This window comes from Pocillopora verrucosa, chromosome 6 (assembly GCF_036669915.1).
Source record: "Pocillopora verrucosa isolate sample1 chromosome 6, ASM3666991v2, whole genome shotgun sequence".
In the NCBI taxonomy this organism is placed as follows: Eukaryota; Metazoa; Cnidaria; class Anthozoa; order Scleractinia; family Pocilloporidae; genus Pocillopora; species Pocillopora verrucosa.
In genome coordinates, this window is record NC_089317.1 from 1,472,306 (window position 1) to 1,495,737 (window position 23,432).

The 23,432-nt window shown below is 39.0% G+C and overlaps 4 protein-coding genes and 1 pseudogene across 4 annotated transcripts; 1 reads left to right on the forward strand and 4 right to left on the reverse strand.

Annotated features, from left to right (window-relative positions):
- The first annotated feature begins 92 nt into the window (after positions 1-92).
- On the forward strand, positions 93-1,648 carry LOC131769100 (MORN repeat-containing protein 4-like). Its single transcript, XM_059084850.2, has one exon. The coding sequence runs from the start codon at positions 357-359 to the stop codon at positions 816-818; it is 462 nt and encodes a 153-aa protein (XP_058940833.1). The 5' UTR covers positions 93-356; the 3' UTR covers positions 819-1,648.
- A 119-nt stretch (positions 1,649-1,767) lies between these two features.
- LOC131769412 (uncharacterized) lies at positions 1,768-6,320 on the reverse strand. Its single transcript, XM_066167973.1, has 3 exons — positions 4,608-6,320; positions 3,175-3,350; positions 1,768-2,893 (listed from the first exon to the last, which is right to left on the reverse strand). The coding sequence occupies exons 1-3, from the start codon at positions 6,268-6,270 to the stop codon at positions 2,282-2,284; spliced, it is 2,451 nt and encodes an 816-aa protein (XP_066024070.1). The 5' UTR covers positions 6,271-6,320; the 3' UTR covers positions 1,768-2,281.
- A 576-nt stretch (positions 6,321-6,896) lies between these two features.
- Positions 6,897-11,696, reverse strand: LOC131769331 (PI-PLC X domain-containing protein 3). The gene is given in 4 exon segments (XM_059085058.2): positions 6,897-8,013; positions 8,016-8,803; positions 9,460-9,532; positions 9,605-11,696. Coding segments are annotated over 2 exon segments (906 nt in total). The 5' UTR covers positions 8,779-8,803; positions 9,460-9,532; positions 9,605-11,696; the 3' UTR covers positions 6,897-7,870.
- Positions 11,697-13,282: 1,586 nt separating this feature from the next.
- Positions 13,283-17,672, reverse strand: LOC131769086 (uncharacterized). Its single transcript, XM_059084824.2, has 3 exons — positions 15,963-17,672; positions 14,531-14,706; positions 13,283-14,249 (listed from the first exon to the last, which is right to left on the reverse strand). Exons 1-3 carry the CDS (start codon positions 17,623-17,625, stop codon positions 13,638-13,640), a joined length of 2,451 nt encoding a protein of 816 aa, XP_058940807.2. The 5' UTR covers positions 17,626-17,672; the 3' UTR covers positions 13,283-13,637.
- Positions 17,673-18,251: 579 nt separating this feature from the next.
- On the reverse strand, positions 18,252-21,951 carry LOC131769093 (PI-PLC X domain-containing protein 3 pseudogene; annotated as a pseudogene).
- Positions 21,952-23,432: the final 1,481 nt, after the last annotated feature.

The window sequence follows — 23,432 nt, forward strand, 5'->3', positions numbered from 1 at the left end:
TTTGAAATTTTTCCAAGTATTCTGAAAGTGGCGCTAAAAGAGCTACCGCTGACCGTGGCAGGAGCCGCTTGAAGGATTGTGGGAAATTTACACGAACGCCTGGAATATAAATCCGGCTTCGATTACGATGCAAATGCAAACTTTTGTTTACCAGCTTTGATTAGATTCTAGCATAGTTTCGTCCCATGTTATTTGCAGGAGGCCGTAAGGGTATTGTTATTTTGACTTTTCAGCTGATTTCTCCATCACCAGGGTGCCAAAGGTGCTAGGAACATCTGTCTTGATTTTTCTTTCGGGGGTTTCGAACCACTCTTTGGTAATAATCAAAGTTAAGAAAACTTAAAGAATTCTTTGAGATGTCTTCTCCCAGCTCCCAAGCGATAGCTAGACATAAATTCAGGTACCCTATCGGAGACACATACGATGGGGAATGGAATAACGATGGCAGAAAGCACGGAATTGGTGAACTTACCCTGGTCGACGGAACGAAATATACTGGACAATTTCAAAATGGGTTTTGTCACGGACATGGTGTTGCGAAGTTTCCCGACGGTTCCTTGTACGAGGGCGAATTCGAAAACGGAAAATACCATGGCTATGGAGTTTTCACGCGAAGTGATGGGATGCGCTTTGAAGGCAGGTTTCAGAGTGGAAGAGTCGATGGCGAAGGCCGAATTACCTTCCCAGACGGGAGCCATGGGAGACCTCGACAAGAAGGCTATTTCATGGGAACTGAACTTGTAGAGAGACATCGAGTGAACGAATCCGTTCTCAAAGCACAACAGGCTCTTAAAATGGCTCGAAATATAACGATCTGAGAAAGAAGTCATTCCAAGTAACTAGTTGAAATAAGTTTTAGTTGCTTTAACTTTTTTCTGCCGCATAACATGTAATTACAGTGACGAAGTCAACTGAGGCATATTATGCTCTTACTTAAGTATTTTATCTTACGCGAAGCTTTAAGTTAAATGATCGTTTATGAAAAAAATAATCTGACAGGTCAATATATATTGTTACACCCCTATGACTTGTTGAGTATGCATGGCATAAAAGATAAGTCATCGTGGGAACTTGATACGGAAATTTGTCACTAACCCTCTCTCGTGTAAATAGGAGCTTCCGGTAACCCTAACCATCCGAATATTCGTATGCGTATTTTCCATACTGATCTCTTTACATTTCCTATGGAAATGGCTGGGAGAATTTGTTTAACAAACAAGAGCTTCTTCAGGTGGTGATCATGTCCTTAATTCTCATGACCTCAATGGTTGATTCATGAATGCTACTGAAAGGAAAAATTAAATTTTAATCACTCCTAACTCTTTATACCCTAGGATTTTTATACATATCCTCCACACCAATTTCAAAACATTTTCTGAACTACTGACGAGGGAAATTGTCCACCAGTCAATGGCTTCTTTGCTTGGCAATTATTTCCTTTTTTTCTCTTTACTTTTATGTTTGATCCAGGGGTGATACTGTGAGGAGAAATTAGATGCTATCCTTTTTAAGGGGTGAATGGGTCATTATAATTTTTCCCTCAATTGTAATTATAACTTAAGTCACTGACTTACTTTGGAAACAGTTTTCATAAAGCAATTTGTCCCACAGACTTGTGTATGAATAAATTTGCAGTTCACCTTTTAAATCCCAAGATCTGATTGAAAATTCTTCCCTCATCTTCTACACATTTCCCTGTTAGTCAAAACCATTACAATTTCCTCAAATGTGACTGGTGCATCATGTCCTTTCTATTTCACTTATCACTCTGTACAGTTGTAATCATACAGTATGCTGTAATCAAACACCTGGAATCAGACAGTTGAAGCAGCCAATCACACTAAGTCCACTCAGCTAAATCCACCAATCACAGAATTGATAACAATAACCATAGCAACAACCACTTACCATGAAAAAAAAAAACTAGGAAATTTCCGAATATTTTGCTTTAAACATTGTTCTTACTGGAGATGTTTGTCCTAAATTTTTTTTTCTGGAAATTGTAATGGTTATGATTAATTGGTAACAGGACTTTGTGTTGTCCAATTCTGTCTGTAATCATACTTGTGATTGACAAATCAGACTCCCACTTTACGGTTGTCCAATTTTGTTAATCACTCGCATGATTACTGATGGAATTAGGAGAATTTGGCATCAGATTAAGATGACAACTTCTGACTGATAAGTTTGAGTATTCTGTCTAGTTTGCTGAAAAATGTATGGACATTATGTGGAGAAATTACATGTTAATCACTTCTGAGAGTTCAAGGGTAAAACATTTCTACAAACTATAAGTGAGAATTTTTTGCTCTATGGGCCCTCTGCAATATGAACACTTCTCCAAGAGTGAAGTGCACTTAAAACAAGTGATCTGATGACGACAAGGAATGACTACACAGTTCGGTTTCTCAAGAGTGCATATAATGCAATTGTCCTTTTGAAACCACATTTCCTCCATCTCTTTAGTTGCTGATTTCAAGATTTCAACAATGGAGTTATCAGCATCCTTAGAAGCCACCACAACCTTGGAGAGCCTCTCAAACTTATCAGCAAGTCTTTTCCGCAGAATATCATTCCTGTCGTTTAAAATGCTTACTTTATGAGAGTGTGCCTTTTTCTGGTTCTTCACGTCTTCCTCTGCAGCTGCTAACCTTTCCTGGTAGAAGATCTTGTCTCTTTCAAGATCAGTTGTTTTGTTAGACATTTCCATGTGCAAGTCTTGTAGAGATTTCTTCCATCTCTCACTGATCTCCTGTTCGACATTGACCAAGTTTACTTGCTGAAGTACCAGGTCTTTCTCAAGGGCAGAAATCTTTGACTGAAGTTTCAAGAGCTCCTGAGCATGGCTTGTATCTCTTTCAGAAAGCTGTGCACTCAGAAAATCTTTCTCTTTCTGAAATGTAAACAAAGTTTTAATTCTTGTTACACAAGGCAAGTTAAAAAAAACGGTCTTGACCCAAGAGTATGAACAGTTAGGCCAGGAAAGCTATTGAATTACTGGGCTCCCTGTAACCTGCTATGTACTGGCATCACACCTACAGGGAGTAGCAATTTCTGCTTTTCCTTTCATTCATGTTACAGATTTTGTAACAAGCTGTGGTAGAAATAGCCAATTGGCTTATGTTCCAATTTCAACTTCTCATTATGCAATGTCATCTCTTCGGACACTAATACCTGCAAAGTCTCTTCTCTCTTCTTGATCACTGACAAGTTTGGGGACGTTTGCATGGATTGTGGAACTTCATGGAAATCTTGGCAAAATGGAGGGTTCAGTTCGCAAACCTGCATCGATAATGATGCCAACAGTTTGACAAAACTGTCATTGCAGCCGTTTGACGGCCTATTTCCAGCTGCAAGAAAAATATGACAAAAATAAGTAAATAAATAAGCACAGTGAAGAAGCAACTATAGGGTGAGGTTGGGCATGATATTATGAATTATCAGTGCCAAGGTCTGAATTATCAGCTGAAGCTGAAGTCTGAGGTAGATAATATAGACACAAAGTTTGATAACTCATGACATAATGTGAAAACTAAATTTAATAATTATTTTATTATACATTTATTTTCAAACAATCTGCAATCTGTAAGATAGCAAAAGTTTGAGAACACTGCACGAACAAAGGGCTTGGAAACTAGGCAGACTTTTGAACTGGACATGATAACCCAATAACTGCTGCTGCAGATATTCAGTTATCATGTCTACTTCACACGCTATTGTATATTGACTGAATACTCTAGAAAAAATGGCCTACTTGTAGCCATACCCTCCCCCTTCCCCCCCCCCCTAGAGAAATATGAAAACTTGACACAAATCCTTCCTCCTTAGGGTAGGAGGGTACAGCTACACATAGGCTATTGACCGATAAGAGATTCCATAGAAAGTCCAATGTACAATAAAATATATTATATGTTGGTTTACAAGGAGAGGGGGCTAGTAATCATGCCCCTCTCTCAGTCAAGAGGAACAAGACCCTTGTTTGCACATTGTAAATTCTACTTGTGCAAGACTCTTTATTCTCCACCAGGAACCACCAAGGGGGGGGTAGGGATGGTAGAAAAGGTTTAGCTCCTACACATGATGTCAAATGTGGATCAAGTTCATCCATGCAACAAGGGTTTTTCCAGTCACCCTGAAGAGCTGCCACTCCTAAATCCCTAGTTATTCAATTATCAACAGTAAACATATTCAAAATGTTGTGCAAGAGAAGGTGAAAACATATCAGGGATTAGCATTCAATCACCTCATGAATCATCTCAAGAAACCAGACTGGCTCCTGGCAAGATGGGCCACTCGGCTTGCCGATTAACTCCTTAACCCTAGAGTGATTAACACCTAATTTCTCCTCACAACGTCACCTCTGAATCAAACATTAAGGTTTTGAGAATAAAGGAAATGATCACCGAATAAAGAAGCTCTTGATTTTTAAACAAATTCTCCCTATCAGCACCTTAGAAAATGTGCAGTAAACAGTATGGAGAATATGCATAATGATGTTAGGGTGTAAAGAGTTAAAGTTAAGCAGATGCATCATAGGCCTTAGTTTCTCAATCTTCACCCTGAGGGTTCAGAGCTGAATTTCTCTGCTTTTCATTAAATGAACTTACCTTGTAACAGCTTGTCTGATTGCAGAGACAAGATGTTAAACACAATCAAAGCTTCTCTGCAAAAACACTTCCTTTGATGTGTTTCACAATGGTGATCTATCTTGCCACTCAACAATGTGCGTGGAATGTCATAATGACCAAGATCCTTTGAATTTACAACACTTGCAGTTCCTGAAGATTCTAAAATATCTATAGTAGCCATGCAGAATTCTGGCTTGCACAACTTCATAAGCTTTTCAACATGCTGCAGAACATCAATTTCTTCTGGAGTCAATTCTGCAAAAGGAACAATAGCTGATTTCTTTGTCGAAGCCTTTGACATGATGGTCTCCAGGGGTTCCACTACACCAGACTTGTATAACACTTGAATCAAGACCTCATTGCACATCACCAGTTTTTTACTAATTTCCCTTTTTATTTCTGTCAGTAAATCTGATGAAACTGTGTTTGGTACAGGATATGCCATAGATCCATGAACAGAAAAGAAGTGTTGTGCTAGAAGCGAGGAAGATGTCTCACTAAGGTAAAAGTCTGCATGACGCACATCACAAGTTTTGTTCTCCTCCAAGAGGCTATAATAGTATGGAATCAGATCTGGTCTTTCTTGTATTGCCTGTATCCACATGCTGCTTATCTGATGATCAATGTCACTGAGATGAATGACAGCTCTTCTATCCCTATCAATCCTGAGGTGAACAAAGTCAACTCCTGATGCTAATCCATCCTTAGAAAGGTCCGACACCCAGACACCTTTGACATAAAGTTGACCTTTGTAATGATCACCTAAAAGCAAAGTTCCTGCCACAGACTTTACAGAGTCTTTAGGTGGGCTAAGAAAGAGGAACCGCTTTAGGTAAACTTCCCAGTCCTCACGACAGAGAGGAAAGACAGTCACAGATGTGTTCATCTGTTCAAGGTTTGTCTCATAATTGTCATTATACTTGTCATGTTGGTCGTCGTTGTCGTCATCATCATCATCGTTACTTTCCTTCCACCTGCCATCAACAAATACTGTCAGAACTTCTTCGTCAAACGTCTCATCGTGAGATAATCCAAATCTCCACCGCTCTTTACCAGTCTTCATGGTAACCACTCTTCCTTCTCTCACCAAAGCCAGTGCACCAACTTTCAGTCCTTCTCCAAACTGTCCAATCACTTCTTTGTTTGATGCTTTCTTTGAGAACCCAAGAAGCAACACTTTCCTCATAAGCTCTGTGTCATGGTTTATCAAGGTTAGTTTTTGTCTGGTTGGATCATAATCTATTCGTCCCAGTTCAATGTCGATAGAGCCTTCCCTGTCATCGCCTCTGGCTCTGTTGTCAGTTACGGAAGAATCGAAGGTTTGATGACCAGGTTTTCGCGTTTGATTCCTGCCACTCACTTCTTGATCACCTGAGTCTCTGTCTTCTGCTGCTTTCCTTTCTAATTTTAGGCAATTTTCAGCTGTTAAAATTGCTTTATACGAGAGTGAATCTTTTTCTTTCGTATGGTGAAAGGCCAATCTTGAACTCGATACGGCTCTCAGTTTCTCCAGCGAGAAATACACCCCATCGTGCCAGTTTTGGACAACTTCACGGATTCCTTCCCAAGACTTCCATGAGGGTGCATATCGAGCAGTCAAACTAAGGCTGATAGATTTTTCTGACGGTGACTCTTGAGCCATCGACACAAACTTATGTCTGAAGACTAACTTTTCGAAACTTTGCTGATCTGGCCGGAAACTGGGCTCGATTACCAGCCGCTGTTCGGGTGTATGAGCCCGCGCTCCCCTCTCATCTTCCCGGGGAGGAGCGAAGACCGGATACGAGAGAGCGGCGGAAATCGAGCCTAACCGGACACAAAACTCACGTACTCTGTGATCATACTCCGTCAACTACTCCATCATGACTTAGCTGGTTCCCAAAGCTACTCATATCTGAGCTGAAACGATGACATCATTATTTTGATACAATGGGGGTGAGGACAAATACTTCGGACGTGGGGATGGAAACTGCTGAGGGTAGAGAGAGACTGGGTAAGAAAATCTTGGCTATCACAGCCATAATAGTCGTGTTAAGAATGTGCTGTTATTTGAACTTTGGTATCAACGTTAGTATATGAGCAACTGCGCACCCACCCCTCCCCTTGCGAAAAAGAGATTTCTCTCTTAATCTCTTAATCACAAATAATTGATGGTCATGGGCTGATCAACCTTCTACTTATCAAAGGTGCTCGTCTTTCAATGGATTTTACAAGCCCAACTTTACTTTTAAGTTTAAAGTAGATGTATGTACACTCAGAACAGAGATGGTCAGTAATAATTTTCTTTTTTGTAATACTTTATTGATACATATTTTAATTTGTACATATATATCACTGATAGAGCTGAAAGATAAACCTGTTTAGCTTATGATTTTACTCAAAAGTTATAAACCACTCGAATATTACAATGCTTTGCTGTTTAAAATGTACTCACCCAGGAATGTTTAAATACAGAACAAGGATATCCTAATAAAGAGCTGCTTTGAACTTGAGAATATTGAATTTTTGCTATATTTAATTGTTTTAAATCTCTCTCATGAAAAACGTATTCAATCAGTAAAGGCAATAAGGATAACTTTCTTCCAGTATGCATCTAGTAAATTGAAATAAAATACAATAAATTCCTATCAATCAAGGCGAAAACTTCCAAAATATAAGATACAAGCGTGTAAAACGAATCTAACTTAATTACAACTCAAATCGCGATGAAAACATAAAAGGCAAAAAAAAACCGCTACATTAAGAGATTCACGCAAACAGTTAATGGCCCTAACGTTCTCAAACTAAAAGGTGGATGTACACTGGTAGACGCTAAGCGTTATTCTGGCTGCTTATCACAATGCAATTAAAAAGGTACACAGCGCAATAGATTTTCAAGTACCTTTGTCTAATCAAAATAAAAGGATAAACTTATATATTGGTCCCACTTGCACCAAAGATTTCAAAGGTTTTAAGGTTAGAAAGGTAGCAAAGGTCAAGATCCTTTGAATTACTAACTACAACTAAAGAAAGGACGCTAAGGTCGCCATTTATGTGTGCGTGGGAAGCAAAGAGGACGCTAATACAGGGTCGGGTTTCAAGAACAATAGATAGGTACATCAACTCGAATAAACATTATAACTATATAAAATCGTAAAAAACAAGAAGAAATTCGTTATCAAGGTAGTTAACAATCAATAAAATTGGCTGTTATCCTAAACAACTTCTATATGGTCTGTCAATATATTAGTAGGTTAGAAAAATTAATTCAGACTGATGACAGTTGGGATAAAATCGCTTAGTTCAACGAAGTCAGCGATGATAATATTAAATTTGTGACTCGTGGTGCCACGAAGGGTCTTCAGCCACTCGGTCACTTGGCGGTTGCATTTCGAAGCCAGAACATTTTTAAAGTGCTTGTCACGTGTTTAACTATAGTTGAAGTTTGTGGCGTGAGCAGAGCTTGTGTTACCTGCAAGGCATCTTCGGAAACACTGGACGCTTCTGACTGTTTGTTGAGAATTTCCAACAGTTGGTTCGTATCATCTGTGTTCGGCCACGGGGAGTGGATGAAATGGGGTGACCAGAAATGGGGATGAGCATCGACCACGTCAGTTTCGTTATAAATAACAATGACATTTTCTTTTTTTTTCCACATCTCCTGAAGGGTGACATTCGGGCCTTGGGCGCCGGGAGCGCGTAAAATCTTGCTGAACGAAGCATCCAGAGTATCTGCAAGTGTTTTATGAGCAGCTTGATCCATTTTGTAGAAATGATTGAAGTCTAAAATGACAATTTCTTTCGGATAATTCGCCACAAATCGGTTCACTTCGTCCAAGACTTGATCAATCGTGCAACCAAACAAACCGTGTAAAACACGTATCTTTCCATCTGCGGTTCTGTACGCGACACGGAGATCCAGATAGCGAATGCCCGACGAAAGCTGTTGGTAAATTGTCATGGACTGTGTGACAGACCAATTGTAGACCACAGGCTTTACCAATTTCCCAAACTTACGAATGAGGTTGGGTTCATCGGGACCAATCTCCATGTTTTTATCAAGAGAAAACGTTCCCGAATCGTGAGATCCTGGGATCACTAAATCTTTCAGTTTCTTTTTCTTTGGCAATTTTTCCATCCATGGAGAGACGTCGACTGAATTTCCCGCCATAACGTTTTGCCTGGGTAAAGCCACTCTGTGGGGAGGGGTAAGTCAAAGAATAAATACAGAAGAAAAAGAAAAAAAGCAAATCTCAATGAAACATTTTTCATAGGATAGATCCAGCGAATTTAATTATGTTGAAAAAAAAAACTTTCCATGGCTTCAAGTTGCTTTTCCATCCAACCCAATATTTGCAAGAGAAAACATTACGTCATTCAAAAGTATAAATCGAATATCTCTTAAAGCGAATATATCATGTAATCAAATAATAACTTAAAATGGAAAACTATAGCAAATTTTTAAATTTAAAAATCGTGCAAGAAAATCACGCTCATTTTTAAAAATGAAGCAAAGACAAATTGATTCCTAAAATAACTCAGCTTTAGGAATATTTCCAAGTCATTCCATTTCAGACCATTTCACTTTCGATTTCCGCCTTCAATAATTCTCGAAAACAAATTTGACTCAAGCATCTTTGCGTTATACGTCAGACCAAAGAGAAACTTCTTTCGAAATTCAGATTTTACCCACGGAAAAAATTTATATTACACATACCAATAAGCTTGCTTAGCTTAAAGAACTGGGAAGCTGTGACAAGGATATTATTGACGGTGTGCGTTTCTTTATGTGCGACTCGTAAATATCCCCACGTAAATATTTTAAGATAGTTTGCTAAAAGCTTTGTCTTACCTTTAGCTTTGAGCTTCTCTCCCGATATAGACACAATCTGTCACACAACGCTTGAAATCGACTCGAACAACAGCTGTTGGAAAAAACTGATATGAATTCAACTCGATCAACTTAAACTGCTCGATTTCGATTCTCAATCAAATACCTCAAGTTGAAAGTTGCCCTTCAAATCGTCTGTCTCGTACCCGTGCTTCTGGCTCCAAAACCCATTTTTTACAAGTCAACAAGTGAGTTGATCTTTACGAATTTTAAAGACGCTGCATTTAGTTCGCGTCCGTCGATGCAGTGTTGCTTCGCAATGATGCAATGATGTATTATTGAACTTGGGCCTCGTCTGTCTGATCACGAGATCACAGACGATCATAATACGTCAATCACCTTATACCAAAGAATAAAAAAGCACTCATCCGGATGACTGAGTGCAACAGAACAATGCTGTACAACTGTGCGAAAATATGTCTGCAAACATTATCTGTTCAAAAATGCAAAGTTTCCAAGAACGAAACTCGAGGAAAACTGTGAGCTTCGAGGAGCAAATCATGTCCAAAGATAAATTTACGAGCATATTTTTCCGCCAAATAGAGGCTATCGGTGTTTATTACCCTTCAAATATTCGCAAAGCGCGGGAAACTGAATTGTTTACGAACAGCTTATGAGGTTTTCATAAAAAAAAATTGTGGGCCTTTAATATCAAACAATGAGATCACGATTTGATCAGGCGGAATAGACGAAAACTGATATCGGGAAATTACTTGTTTGGCGTTTAATACCAAACAATGAGATCACGAGTTGATCAGGTGGAATAGACGAAAACTGACGTCGGGAAATTCCCTTGTTGTCATTTATATCTCCGCTACTGAGGTTACATCAAATACGAGAACACATAAAGAACACGTATTTGCTGAAAAAACTATTGTCACGCGTGATAGATAACTGTATGAACACTAGCCTCCGTTTGGTGCGAAAACATGCCGAATTCTGATTTAGACTATTCACGCGGAAGCAAAAATTAAAAAGTATTCTATGAGCGCACTCGTTGCCTTTCAGAGCTTTTGGGTGAAGAACTTTAGAATCGTCCAAAATAAGGAACTGTCGACTAAATTTTCCGCCATAACGTTTTGCCTGGGCAAAGCCACTCTGTGGGGAGGGGTAAGTTAAAGAATAATTAAATAAAAAAATTATAAAAAAAAAGCAAATCTCAATATATTCCAATACAGGGAGATAGAACAGAAGAATTGAAAGTCGCTTGCAATGCTTTCAGTGCAAAGCCTTAAGCACCAAAATTGCTTTGTAAACTTATACAGCAAACATCGATTTAACTGAGAACTGACATCGACTTCATTTTGCGATAGGGTATGCTACGATTAGTTACGTGAAGGAAAATTATTAGCATAAGGTCTGTTTGTTACCTTTGATCGCGTTGCGGAATTACATTCCTCGAGTTATATGCACAAATGATGCAAGTAATCAATCGTGTAGAATCTATTCGAGGGAGATTTGTAGAATGCGAGAGACAGTGATCACAATGTAAGGGGGGTAAAAAACATGGAACGACCTAAAACCACTTAAAACCACCTACAACCGCCTACAACCACCTCAAAAATTTCAACAACCACCTACAACCACCTCAAAAACATCTACAGCCACTCGCAAGCTATCTAAAACCATCTAAAACAAGGCATAAATGTCTAAAATAAGGCGAAACGACAACATGTCACGTACATGAAATACGAGAATCGAACGAAACCTCCACCTCCCCCTGAAATCCTACTCTCCCTGGTCCCATGTATAATCAATCAGGTCCAAATGTCCATGCAAGATCTGGCAGCTGCTGGTCTTGGCATATTTAAAGTCATCAACAAACTGAAAATTTTTTATAAAATGCTGCCCAGTGATGACCTTCAGCAGAAGCTGGCCCAATATAACATCTCTGTGCAAGACTACAGAACAACATTCCTGAAGGATGATGACAAGCTTACTGCAAGCAATATCTTCACAATGTCAGAGGGTCATCCATGCAAGCTGAACTCAAGGCCTTTAGCCACCACAACCTTGGAGAGCCTCTCAAACTTATCAGCAAGTCTTTTCCGCAGAATATCATTCCTGTCATTTAAAATGCTTACTTTATGAGAGTGTGCCTTTTTCTGGTTCTTCACATCTTCCTCTGCAGCTGCTAACCTTTCCTGGTAGAAGATCTTGTCTCTTTCAAGATCAGTTGTTTTGTTAGACATTTCCATGCGCAAGTCTTGTAGAGATTTCTTCCATCTCTCCCTGATCTCCTGTTCGACATTGACCAAGTTTACTTGTTGAAGTACCAGGTCTTTCTCAAGGGCAGAGATCTTAGACTGAAGTTTAAAGAGCTCCTGAGCATGGCTTGTATCTCTTTCAGAAAGCTGTGTGTTAAGGATATCGAACAAAGAACAGCCTTTTTTGTTGATTAGATCAATTGTCAATTACTTTAATTTGCGTGCCTAGTTACGATCTTAGTTACAATGTTTATCTTTTTCCCTATTGGTTTGAAATCGGATATTTTAGCGTCACCACGCGCATATAAAAGCTAAATTAGCGTCCCTATAAGCCAGAGTTTCGTAAGATTTCACCTTGAACAGCAATAACTTCGTCTTTCGTTCCAAACCTTTGGCACAAGCGGGACCGATATGTAAGTGATTTTGTTAGCTTTAATTCAATATGTTTAAGTTTAGTTTTTCACCTTGGGCGATAGCGCACATATGTACTGTGTTGTACAACAGTACAACTAATTATCTTGAAATCAAAGGAGTATTTTGAAATAACTAGACGCCCGCAAAGTAACGCCCACATTTTAGTCTTTGGGGTGTTAATCAGCCGCAAATGGTCATTGTGTAGCCGATCTTTGATTCTCGAGTAGTTTTAATTTAGCCTTTTATGATTTGTTTATGTTAATTCACGTTAATTGTCGTTATTTTAATCGCGTTATCGACATAAGCACGTAAAGCGTTTCTTTCATGCCTTTCGCACCAATTCAATTAGATTCATGCTTTCGTTATAATATTATTGCAATTTCAGTTTACGATCGTGATCGTGACCGTGATCTAAATAAACACCGTTGATAGTCATCTTGGATTTCGTGGTTTCATTACGACCGGTAAAATAGTCCCACATCAGCGACACTTAGAAAACACGCATAGCGACACCCCTCGAAGTTTCCTCTTTCGTCGCAAGCGTCACACTGTGCACTCAGAAAATCCTTCTCTTTCTGAAATGTAAACAAAGTTTTAATTCTTGTTACACAAGGCAAGTTTAAAAAAATGGTCTTGACCCAAGAGTATGAACAGTTAGGCCAGGAAAGCTATTTCCTTTTTTTCTCTTTACTTTTATGTTTGATCCAGGGGTGATACTGTGAGGAGAAATTAGATGCTATCCTTTTTAAGGGGTGAATGGGTCATTATAATTTTTCCCTCAATTGTAATTATAACTTAAGTCACTGACTTACTTTGGAAACAGTTTTCATAAAGCAATTTGTCCCACAGACTTGTGTATGAATAAATTTGCAGTTCACCTTTTAAATCCCAAGATCTGATTGAAAATTCTTCCCTCATCTTCTACACATTTCCCTGTTAGTCAAAACCATTACAATTTCCTCAAATGTGACTGGTGCATCATGTCCTTTCTATTTCACTTATCACTCTGTACAGTTGTAATCATACAGTATGCTGTAATCAAACACCTGGAATCAGACAGTTGAAGCAGCCAATCACACTAAGTCCACTCAGCTAAATCCACCAATCACAGAATTGATAACAATAACCATAGCAACAACCACTTACCATGAAAAAAAAAACTAGGAAATTTCCGAATATTTTGCTTTAAACATTGTTCTTACTGGAGATGTTTGTCCTAAATTTTTTTTTCTGGAAATTGTAATGGTTATGATTAATTGGTAACAGGACTTTGTGTTGTCCAATTCTGTCTGTAATCATACTTGTGATTGACAAATCAGACTCCCACTTTACGGTTGTCCAATTTTGTTAATCACTCGCATGATTACTGATGGAATTAGGAGAATTTGGCATCAGATTAAGATGACAACTTCTGACTGATAAGTTTGAGTATTCTGTCTAGTTTGCTGAAAAATGTATGGACATTATGTGGAGAAATTACATGTTAATCACTTCTGAGAGTTCAAGGGTAAAACATTTCTACAAACTATAAGTGAGAATTTTTTGCTCTATGGGCCCTCTGCAATATGAACACTTCTCCAAGAGTGAAGTGCACTTAAAACAAGTGATCTGATGACGACAAGGAATGACTACACAGTTCGGTTTCTCAAGAGTGCATATAATGCAATTGTCCTTTTGAAACCACATTTCCTCCATCTCTTTAGTTGCTGATTTCAAGATTTCAACAATGGAGTTATCAGCATCCTTAGAAGCCACCACAACCTTGGAGAGCCTCTCAAACTTATCAGCAAGTCTTTTCCGCAGAATATCATTCCTGTCGTTTAAAATGCTTACTTTATGAGAGTGTGCCTTTTTCTGGTTCTTCACGTCTTCCTCTGCAGCTGCTAACCTTTCCTGGTAGAAGATCTTGTCTCTTTCAAGATCAGTTGTTTTGTTAGACATTTCCATGTGCAAGTCTTGTAGAGATTTCTTCCATCTCTCACTGATCTCCTGTTCGACATTGACCAAGTTTACTTGCTGAAGTACCAGGTCTTTCTCAAGGGCAGAAATCTTTGACTGAAGTTTCAAGAGCTCCTGAGCATGGCTTGTATCTCTTTCAGAAAGCTGTGCACTCAGAAAATCTTTCTCTTTCTGAAATGTAAACAAAGTTTTAATTCTTGTTACACAAGGCAAGTTAAAAAAAACGGTCTTGACCCAAGAGTATGAACAGTTAGGCCAGGAAAGCTATTGAATTACTGGGCTCCCTGTAACCTGCTATGTACTGGCATCACACCTACAGGGAGTAGCAATTTCTGCTTTTCCTTTCATTCATGTTACAGATTTTGTAACAAGCTGTGGTAGAAATAGCCAATTGGCTTATGTTCCAATTTCAACTTCTCATTATGCAATGTCATCTCTTCGGACACTAATACCTGCAAAGTCTCTTCTCTCTTCTTGATCACTGACAAGTTTGGGGACGTTTGCATGGATTGTGGAACTTCATGGAAATCTTGGCAAAATGGAGGGTTCAGTTCGCAAACCTGCATCGATAATGATGCCAACAGTTTGACAAAACTGTCATTGCAGCCGTTTGACGGCCTATTTCCAGCTGCAAGAAAAATATGACAAAAATAAGTAAATAAATAAGCACAGTGAAGAAGCAACTATAGGGTGAGGTTGGGCATGATATTATGAATTATCAGTGCCAAGGTCTGAATTATCAGCTGAAGCTGAAGTCTGAGGTAGATAATATAGACACAAAGTTTGATAACTCATGACATAATGTGAAAACTAAATTTAATAATTATTTTATTATACATTTATTTTCAAACAATCTGCAATCTGTAAGATAGCAAAAGTTTGAGAACACTGCACGAACAAAGGGCTTGGAAACTAGGCAGACTTTTGAACTGGACATGATAACCCAATAACTGCTGCTGCAGATATTCAGTTATCATGTCTACTTCACACGCTATTGTATATTGACTGAATACTCTAGAAAAAATGGCCTACTTGTAGCCATACCCTCCCCCTTCCCCCCCCCCTAGAGAAATATGAAAACTTGACACAAATCCTTCCTCCTTAGGGTAGGAGGGTACAGCTACACATAGGCTATTGACCGATAAGAGATTCCATAGAAAGTCCAATGTACAATAAAATATATTATATGTTGGTTTACAAGGAGAGGGGGCTAGTAATCATGCCCCTCTCTCAGTCAAGAGGAACAAGACCCTTGTTTGCACATTGTAAATTCTACTTGTGCAAGACTCTTTATTCTCCACCAGGAACCACCAAGGGGGGGGTAGGGATGGTAGAAAAGGTTTAGCTCCTACACATGATGTCAAATGTGGATCAAGTTCATCCATGCAACAAGGGTTTTTCCAGTCACCCTGAAGAGCTGCCACTCCTAAATCCCTAGTTATTCAATTATCAACAGTAAACATATTCAAAATGTTGTGCAAGAGAAGGTGAAAACATATCAGGGATTAGCATTCAATCACCTCATGAATCATCTCAAGAAACCAGACTGGCTCCTGGCAAGATGGGCCACTCGGCTTGCCGATTAACTCCTTAACCCTAGAGTGATTAACACCTAATTTCTCCTCACAACGTCACCTCTGAATCAAACATTAAGGTTTTGAGAATAAAGGAAATGATCACCGAATAAAGAAGCTCTTGATTTTTAAACAAATTCTCCCTATCAGCACCTTAGAAAATGTGCAGTAAACAGTATGGAGAATATGCATAATGATGTTAGGGTGTAAAGAGTTAAAGTTAAGCAGATGCATCATAGGCCTTAGTTTCTCAATCTTCACCCTGAGGGTTCAGAGCTGAATTTCTCTGCTTTTCATTAAATGAACTTACCTTGTAACAGCTTGTCTGATTGCAGAGACAAGATGTTAAACACAATCAAAGCTTCTCTGCAAAAACACTTCCTTTGATGTGTTTCACAATGGTGATCTATCTTGCCACTCAACAATGTGCGTGGAATGTCATAATGACCAAGATCCTTTGAATTTACAACACTTGCAGTTCCTGAAGATTCTAAAATATCTATAGTAGCCATGCAGAATTCTGGCTTGCACAACTTCATAAGCTTTTCAACATGCTGCAGAACATCAATTTCTTCTGGAGTCAATTCTGCAAAAGGAACAATAGCTGATTTCTTTGTCGAAGCCTTTGACATGATGGTCTCCAGGGGTTCCACTACACCAGACTTGTATAACACTTGAATCAAGACCTCATTGCACATCACCAGTTTTTTACTAATTTCCCTTTTTATTTCTGTCAGTAAATCTGATGAAACTGTGTTTGGTACAGGATATGCCATAGATCCATGAACAGAAAAGAAGTGTTGTGCTAGAAGCGAGGAAGATGTCTCACTAAGGTAAAAGTCTGCATGACGCACATCACAAGTTTTGTTCTCCTCCAAGAGGCTATAATAGTATGGAATCAGATCTGGTCTTTCTTGTATTGCCTGTATCCACATGCTGCTTATCTGATGATCAATGTCACTGAGATGAATGACAGCTCTTCTATCCCTATCAATCCTGAGGTGAACAAAGTCAACTCCTGATGCTAATCCATCCTTAGAAAGGTCCGACACCCAGACACCTTTGACATAAAGTTGACCTTTGTAATGATCACCTAAAAGCAAAGTTCCTGCCACAGACTTTACAGAGTCTTTAGGTGGGCTAAGAAAGAGGAACCGCTTTAGGTAAACTTCCCAGTCCTCACGACAGAGAGGAAAGACAGTCACAGATGTGTTCATCTGTTCAAGGTTTGTCTCATAATTGTCATTATACTTGTCATGTTGGTCGTCGTTGTCGTCATCATCATCATCGTTACTTTCCTTCCACCTGCCATCAACAAATACTGTCAGAACTTCTTCGTCAAACGTCTCATCGTGAGATAATCCAAATCTCCACCGCTCTTTACCAGTCTTCATGGTAACCACTCTTCCTTCTCTCACCAAAGCCAGTGCACCAACTTTCAGTCCTTCTCCAAACTGTCCAATCACTTCTTTGTTTGATGCTTTCTTTGAGAACCCAAGAAGCAACACTTTCCTCATAAGCTCTGTGTCATGGTTTATCAAGGTTAGTTTTTGTCTGGTTGGATCATAATCTATTCGTCCCAGTTCAATGTCGATAGAGCCTTCCCTGTCATCGCCTCTGGCTCTGTTGTCAGTTACGGAAGAATCGAAGGTTTGATGACCAGGTTTTCGCGTTTGATTCCTGCCACTCACTTCTTGATCACCTGAGTCTCTGTCTTCTGCTGCTTTCCTTTCTAATTTTAGGCAATTTTCAGCTGTTAAAATTGCTTTATACGAGAGTGAATCTTTTTCTTTCGTATGGTGAAAGGCCAATCTTGAACTCGATACGGCTCTCAGTTTCTCCAGCGAGAAATACACCCCATCGTGCCAGTTTTGGACAACTTCACGGATTCCTTCCCAAGACTTCCATGAGGGTGCATATCGAGCAGTCAAACTAAGGCTGATAGATTTTTCTGACGGTGACTCTTGAGCCATCGACACAAACTTATGTCTGAAGACTAACTTTTCGAAACTTTGCTGATCTGGCCGGAAACTGGGCTCGATTACCAGCCGCTGTTCGGGTGTATGAGCCCGCGCTCCCCTCTCATCTTCCCGGGGAGGAGCGAAGACCGGATACGAGAGAGCGGCGGAAATCGAGCCTAACCGGACACAAAACTCACGTACTCTGTGATCATACTCCGTCAACTACTCCATCATGACTTAGCTGGTTCCCAAAGCTACTCATATCTGAGCTGAAACGATGACATCATTATTTTGATACAATGGGGGTGAGGACAAATACTTCGGACGTGGGGATGGAAACTGCTGAGGGTAGAGAGAGACTGGGTAAGAAAATCTTGGCTATCACAGCCATAATAGTCGTGTTAAGAATGTGCTGTTATTTGAACTTTGGTATCAACGTTAGTATATGAGCAACTGCGCACCCACCCCTCCCCTTGCGAAAAAGAGATTTCTCTCTTAATCTCTTAATCACAAATAATTGATGGTCATGGGCTGATCAACCTTCTACTTATCAAAGGTGCTCGTCTTTCAATGGATTTTACAAGCCCAACTTTACTTTTAAGTTTAAAGTAGATGTATGTACACTCAGAACAGAGATGGTCAGTAATAATTTTCTTTTTTGTAATACTTTATTGATACATATTTTAATTTGTACATATATATCACTGATAGAGCTGAAAGATAAACCTGTTTAGCTTATGATTTTACTCAAAAGTTATAAACCACTCGAATATTACAATGCTTTGCTGTTTAAAATGTACTCACCCAGGAATGTTTAAATACAGAACAAGGATATCCTAATAAAGAGCTGCTTTGAACTTGAGAATATTGAATTTTTGCTATATTTAATTGTTTTAAATCTCTCTCATGAAAAACGTATTCAATCAGTAAAGGCAATAAGGATAACTTTCTTCCAGTATGCATCTAGTAAATTGAAATAAAATACAATAAATTCCTATCAATCAAGGCGAAAACTTCCAAAATATAAGATACAAGCGTGTAAAACGAATCTAACTTAATTACAACTCAAATCGCGATGAAAACATAAAAGGCAAAAAAAACCGCTACATTAAGAGATTCACGCAAACAGTTAATGGCCCTAACGTTCTCAAACTAAAAGGTGGATGTACACTGGTAGACGCTAAGCGTTATTCTGGCTGCTTATCACAATGCAATTAAAAAGGTACACAGCGCAATAGATTTTCAAGTACCTTTGTCTAATCAAAATAAAAGGATAAACTTATATATTGGTCCCACTTGCACCAAAGATTTCAAAGGTTTTAAGGTTAGAAAGGTAGCAAAGGTCAAGATCCTTTGAATTACTAACTACAACTAAAGAAAGGACGCTAAGGTCGCCATTTATGTGTGCGTGGGAAGCAAAGAGGACGCTAATACAGGGTCGGGTTTCAAGAACAATAGATAGGTACATCAACTCGAATAAACATTATAACTATATAAAATCGTAAAAAACAAGAAGAAATTCGTTATCAAGGTAGTTAACAATCAATAAAATTGGCTGTTATCCTAAACAACTTCTATATGGTCTGTCAATATATTAGTAGGTTAGAAAAATTAATTCAGACTGATGACAGTTGGGATAAAATCGCTTAGTTCAACGAAGTCAGCGATGATAATATTAAATTTGTGACTCGTGGTGCCACGAAGGGTCTTCAGCCACTCGGTCACTTGGCGGTTGCATTTCGAAGCCAGAACATTTTTTAAAGTGCTTGTCACGTGTTTAACTATAGTTGAAGTTTGTGGCGTGAGCAGAGCTTGTGTTACCTGCAAGGCATCTTCGGAAACACTGGACGCTTCTGACTGTTTGTTGAGAATTTCCAACAGTTGGTTCGTATCATCTGTGTTCGGCCACGGGGAGTGGATGAAATGGGGTGACCAGAAATGGGGATGAGCATCGACCACGTCAGTTTCGTTATAAATAACAATGACATTTTCTTTTTTTTTCCACATCTCCTGAAGGGTGACATTCGGGCCTTGGGCGCCGGGAGCGCGTAAAATCTTGCTGAACGAAGCATCCAGAGTATCTGCAAGTGTTTTATGAGCAGCTTGATCCATTTTGTAGAAATGATTGAAGTCTAAAATGACAATTTCTTTCGGATAATTCGCCACAAATCGGTTCACTTCGTCCAAGACTTGATCAATCGTGCAACCAAACAAACCGTGTAAAACACGTATCTTTCCATCTGCGGTTCTGTACGCGACACGGAGATCCAGATAGCGAATGCCCGACGAAAGCTGTTGGTAAATTGTCATGGACTGTGTGACAGACCAATTGTAGACCACAGGCTTTACCAATTTCCCAAACTTACGAATGAGGTTGGGTTCATCGGGACCAATCTCCATGTTTTTATCAAGAGAAAACGTTCCCGAATCGTGAGATCCTGGGATCACTAAATCTTTCAGTTTCTTTTTCTTTGGCAATTTTTCCATCCATGGAGAGACGTCGACTGAATTTCCCGCCATAACGTTTTGCCTGGGTAAAGCCACTCTGTGGGGAGGGGTAAGTCAAAGAATAAATACAGAAGAAAAAGAAAAAAAGCAAATCTCAATGAAACATTTTTCATAGGATAGATCCAGCGAATTTAATTATGTTGAAAAAAAAAACTTTCCATGGCTTCAAGTTGCTTTTCCATCCAACCCAATATTTGCAAGAGAAAACATTACGTCATTCAAAAGTATAAATCGAATATCTCTTAAAGCGAATATATCATGTAATCAAATAATAACTTAAAATGGAAAACTATAGCAAATTTTTAAATTTAAAAATCGTGCAAGAAAATCACGCTCATTTTTAAAAATGAAGCAAAGACAAATTGATTCCTAAAATAACTCAGCTTTAGGAATATTTCCAAGTCATTCCATTTCAGACCATTTCACTTTCGATTTCCGCCTTCAATAATTCTCGAAAACAAATTTGACTCAAGCATCTTTGCGTTATACGTCAGACCAAAGAGAAACTTCTTTCGAAATTCAGATTTTACCCACGGAAAAAATTTATATTACACATACCAATAAGCTTGCTTAGCTTAAAGAACTGGGAAGCTGTGACAAGGATATTATTGACGGTGTGCGTTTCTTTATGTGCGACTCGTAAATATCCCCACGTAAATATTTTAAGATAGTTTGCTAAAAGCTTTGTCTTACCTTTAGCTTTGAGCTTCTCTCCCGATATAGACACAATCTGTCACACAACGCTTGAAATCGACTCGAACAACAGCTGTTGGAAAAAACTGATATGAATTCAACTCGATCAACTTAAACTGCTCGATTTCGATTCTCAATCAAATACCTCAAGTTGAAAGTTGCCCTTCAAATCGTCTGTCTCGTACCCGTGCTTCTGGCTCCAAAACCCATTTTTTACAAGTCAACAAGTGAGTTGATCTTTACGAATTTTAAAGACGCTGCATTTAGTTCGCGTCCGTCGATGCAGTGTTGCTTCGCAATGATGCAATGATGTATTATTGAACTTGGGCCTCGTCTGTCTGATCACGAGATCACAGACGATCATAATACGTCAATCACCTTATACCAAAGAATAAAAAAGCACTCATCCGGATGACTGAGTGCAACAGAACAATGCTGTACAACTGTGCGAAAATATGTCTGCAAACATTATCTGTTCAAAAATGCAAAGTTTCCAAGAACGAAACTCGAGGAAAACTGTGAGCTTCGAGGAGCAAATCATGTCCAAAGATAAATTTACGAGCATATTTTTCCGCCAAATAGAGGCTATCGGTGTTTATTACCCTTCAAATATTCGCAAAGCGCGGGAAACTGAATTGTTTACGAACAGCTTATGAGGTTTTCATAAAAAAAAATTGTGGGCCTTTAATATCAAACAATGAGATCACGATTTGATCAGGCGGAATAGACGAAAACTGATATCGGGAAATTACTTGTTTGGCGTTTAATACCAAACAATGAGATCACGAGTTGATCAGGTGGAATAGACGAAAACTGACGTCGGGAAATTCCCTTGTTGTCATTTATATCTCCGCTACTGAGGTTACATCAAATACGAGAACACATAAAGAACACGTATTTGCTGAAAAAACTATTGTCACGCGTGATAGATAACTGTATGAACACTAGCCTCCGTTTGGTGCGAAAACATGCCGAATTCTGATTTAGACTATTCACGCGGAAGCAAAAATTAAAAAGTATTCTATGAGCGCACTCGTTGCCTTTCAGAGCTTTTGGGTGAAGAACTTTAGAATCGTCCAAAATAAGGAACTGTCGACTAAATTTTCCGCCATAACGTTTTGCCTGGGCAAAGCCACTCTGTGGGGAGGGGTAAGTTAAAGAATAATTAAATAAAAAAATTATAAAAAAAAAGCAAATCTCAATATATTCCAATACAGGGAGATAGAACAGAAGAATTGAAAGTCGCTTGCAATGCTTTCAGTGCAAAGCCTTAAGCACCAAAATTGCTTTGTAAACTTATACAGCAAACATCGATTTAACTGAGAACTGACATCGACTTCATTTTGCGATAGGGTATGCTACGATTAGTTACGTGAAGGAAAATTATTAGCATAAGGTCTGTTTGTTACCTTTGATCGCGTTGCGGAATTACATTCCTCGAGTTATATGCACAAATGATGCAAGTAATCAATCGTGTAGAATCTATTCGAGGGAGATTTGTAGAATGCGAGAGACAGTGATCACAATGTAAGGGGGGTAAAAAACATGGAACGACCTAAAACCACTTAAAACCACCTACAACCGCCTACAACCACCTCAAAAATTTCAACAACCACCTACAACCACCTCAAAAACATCTACAGCCACTCGCAAGCTATCTAAAACCATCTAAAACAAGGCATAAATGTCTAAAATAAGGCGAAACGACAACATGTCACGTACATGAAATACGAGAATCGAACGAAACCTCCACCTCCCCCTGAAATCCTACTCTCCCTGGTCCCATGTATAATCAATCAGGTCCAAATGTCCATGCAAGATCTGGCAGCTGCTGGTCTTGGCATATTTAAAGTCATCAACAAACTGAAAATTTTTTATAAAATGCTGCCCAGTGATGACCTTCAGCAGAAGCTGGCCCAATATAACATCTCTGTGCAAGACTACAGAACAACATTCCTGAAGGATGATGACAAGCTTACTGCAAGCAATATCTTCACAATGTCAGAGGGTCATCCATGCAAGCTGAACTCAAGGCCTTTAGCCACCACAACCTTGGAGAGCCTCTCAAACTTATCAGCAAGTCTTTTCCGCAGAATATCATTCCTGTCATTTAAAATGCTTACTTTATGAGAGTGTGCCTTTTTCTGGTTCTTCACATCTTCCTCTGCAGCTGCTAACCTTTCCTGGTAGAAGATCTTGTCTCTTTCAAGATCAGTTGTTTTGTTAGACATTTCCATGCGCAAGTCTTGTAGAGATTTCTTCCATCTCTCCCTGATCTCCTGTTCGACATTGACCAAGTTTACTTGTTGAAGTACCAGGTCTTTCTCAAGGGCAGAGATCTTAGACTGAAGTTTAAAGAGCTCCTGAGCATGGCTTGTATCTCTTTCAGAAAGCTGTGTGTTAAGGATATCGAACAAAGAACAGCCTTTTTTGTTGATTAGATCAATTGTCAATTACTTTAATTTGCGTGCCTAGTTACGATCTTAGTTACAATGTTTATCTTTTTCCCTATTGGTTTGAAATCGGATATTTTAGCGTCACCACGCGCATATAAAAGCTAAATTAGCGTCCCTATAAGCCAGAGTTTCGTAAGATTTCACCTTGAACAGCAATAACTT

Coding starts and splice junctions, on each gene's coding strand:
- LOC131769100 (XM_059084850.2), top strand. CDS start 357: ATGTCTTCTCCCAGCTCCCAAGCGATAGCTAGACATAAATTCAGGTAC.
- LOC131769412 (XM_066167973.1), bottom strand. CDS start 6,270: ATGGCTCAAGAGTCACCGTCAGAAAAATCTATCAGCCTTAGTTTGACT. Junction 3,351..4,607: donor ATCAGACAAGCTGTTACAAG/GTAAGTTCATTT, acceptor TTTTTCTTGCAG/CTGGAAATAGGCCGTCAAAC. Junction 2,894..3,174: donor AGAGAGAAGAGACTTTGCAG/GTATTAGTGTCC, acceptor TTTACATTTCAG/AAAGAGAAAGATTTTCTGAG.
- LOC131769086 (XM_059084824.2), bottom strand. CDS start 17,625: ATGGCTCAAGAGTCACCGTCAGAAAAATCTATCAGCCTTAGTTTGACT. Junction 14,707..15,962: donor ATCAGACAAGCTGTTACAAG/GTAAGTTCATTT, acceptor TTTTTCTTGCAG/CTGGAAATAGGCCGTCAAAC. Junction 14,250..14,530: donor AGAGAGAAGAGACTTTGCAG/GTATTAGTGTCC, acceptor TTTACATTTCAG/AAAGAGAAAGATTTTCTGAG.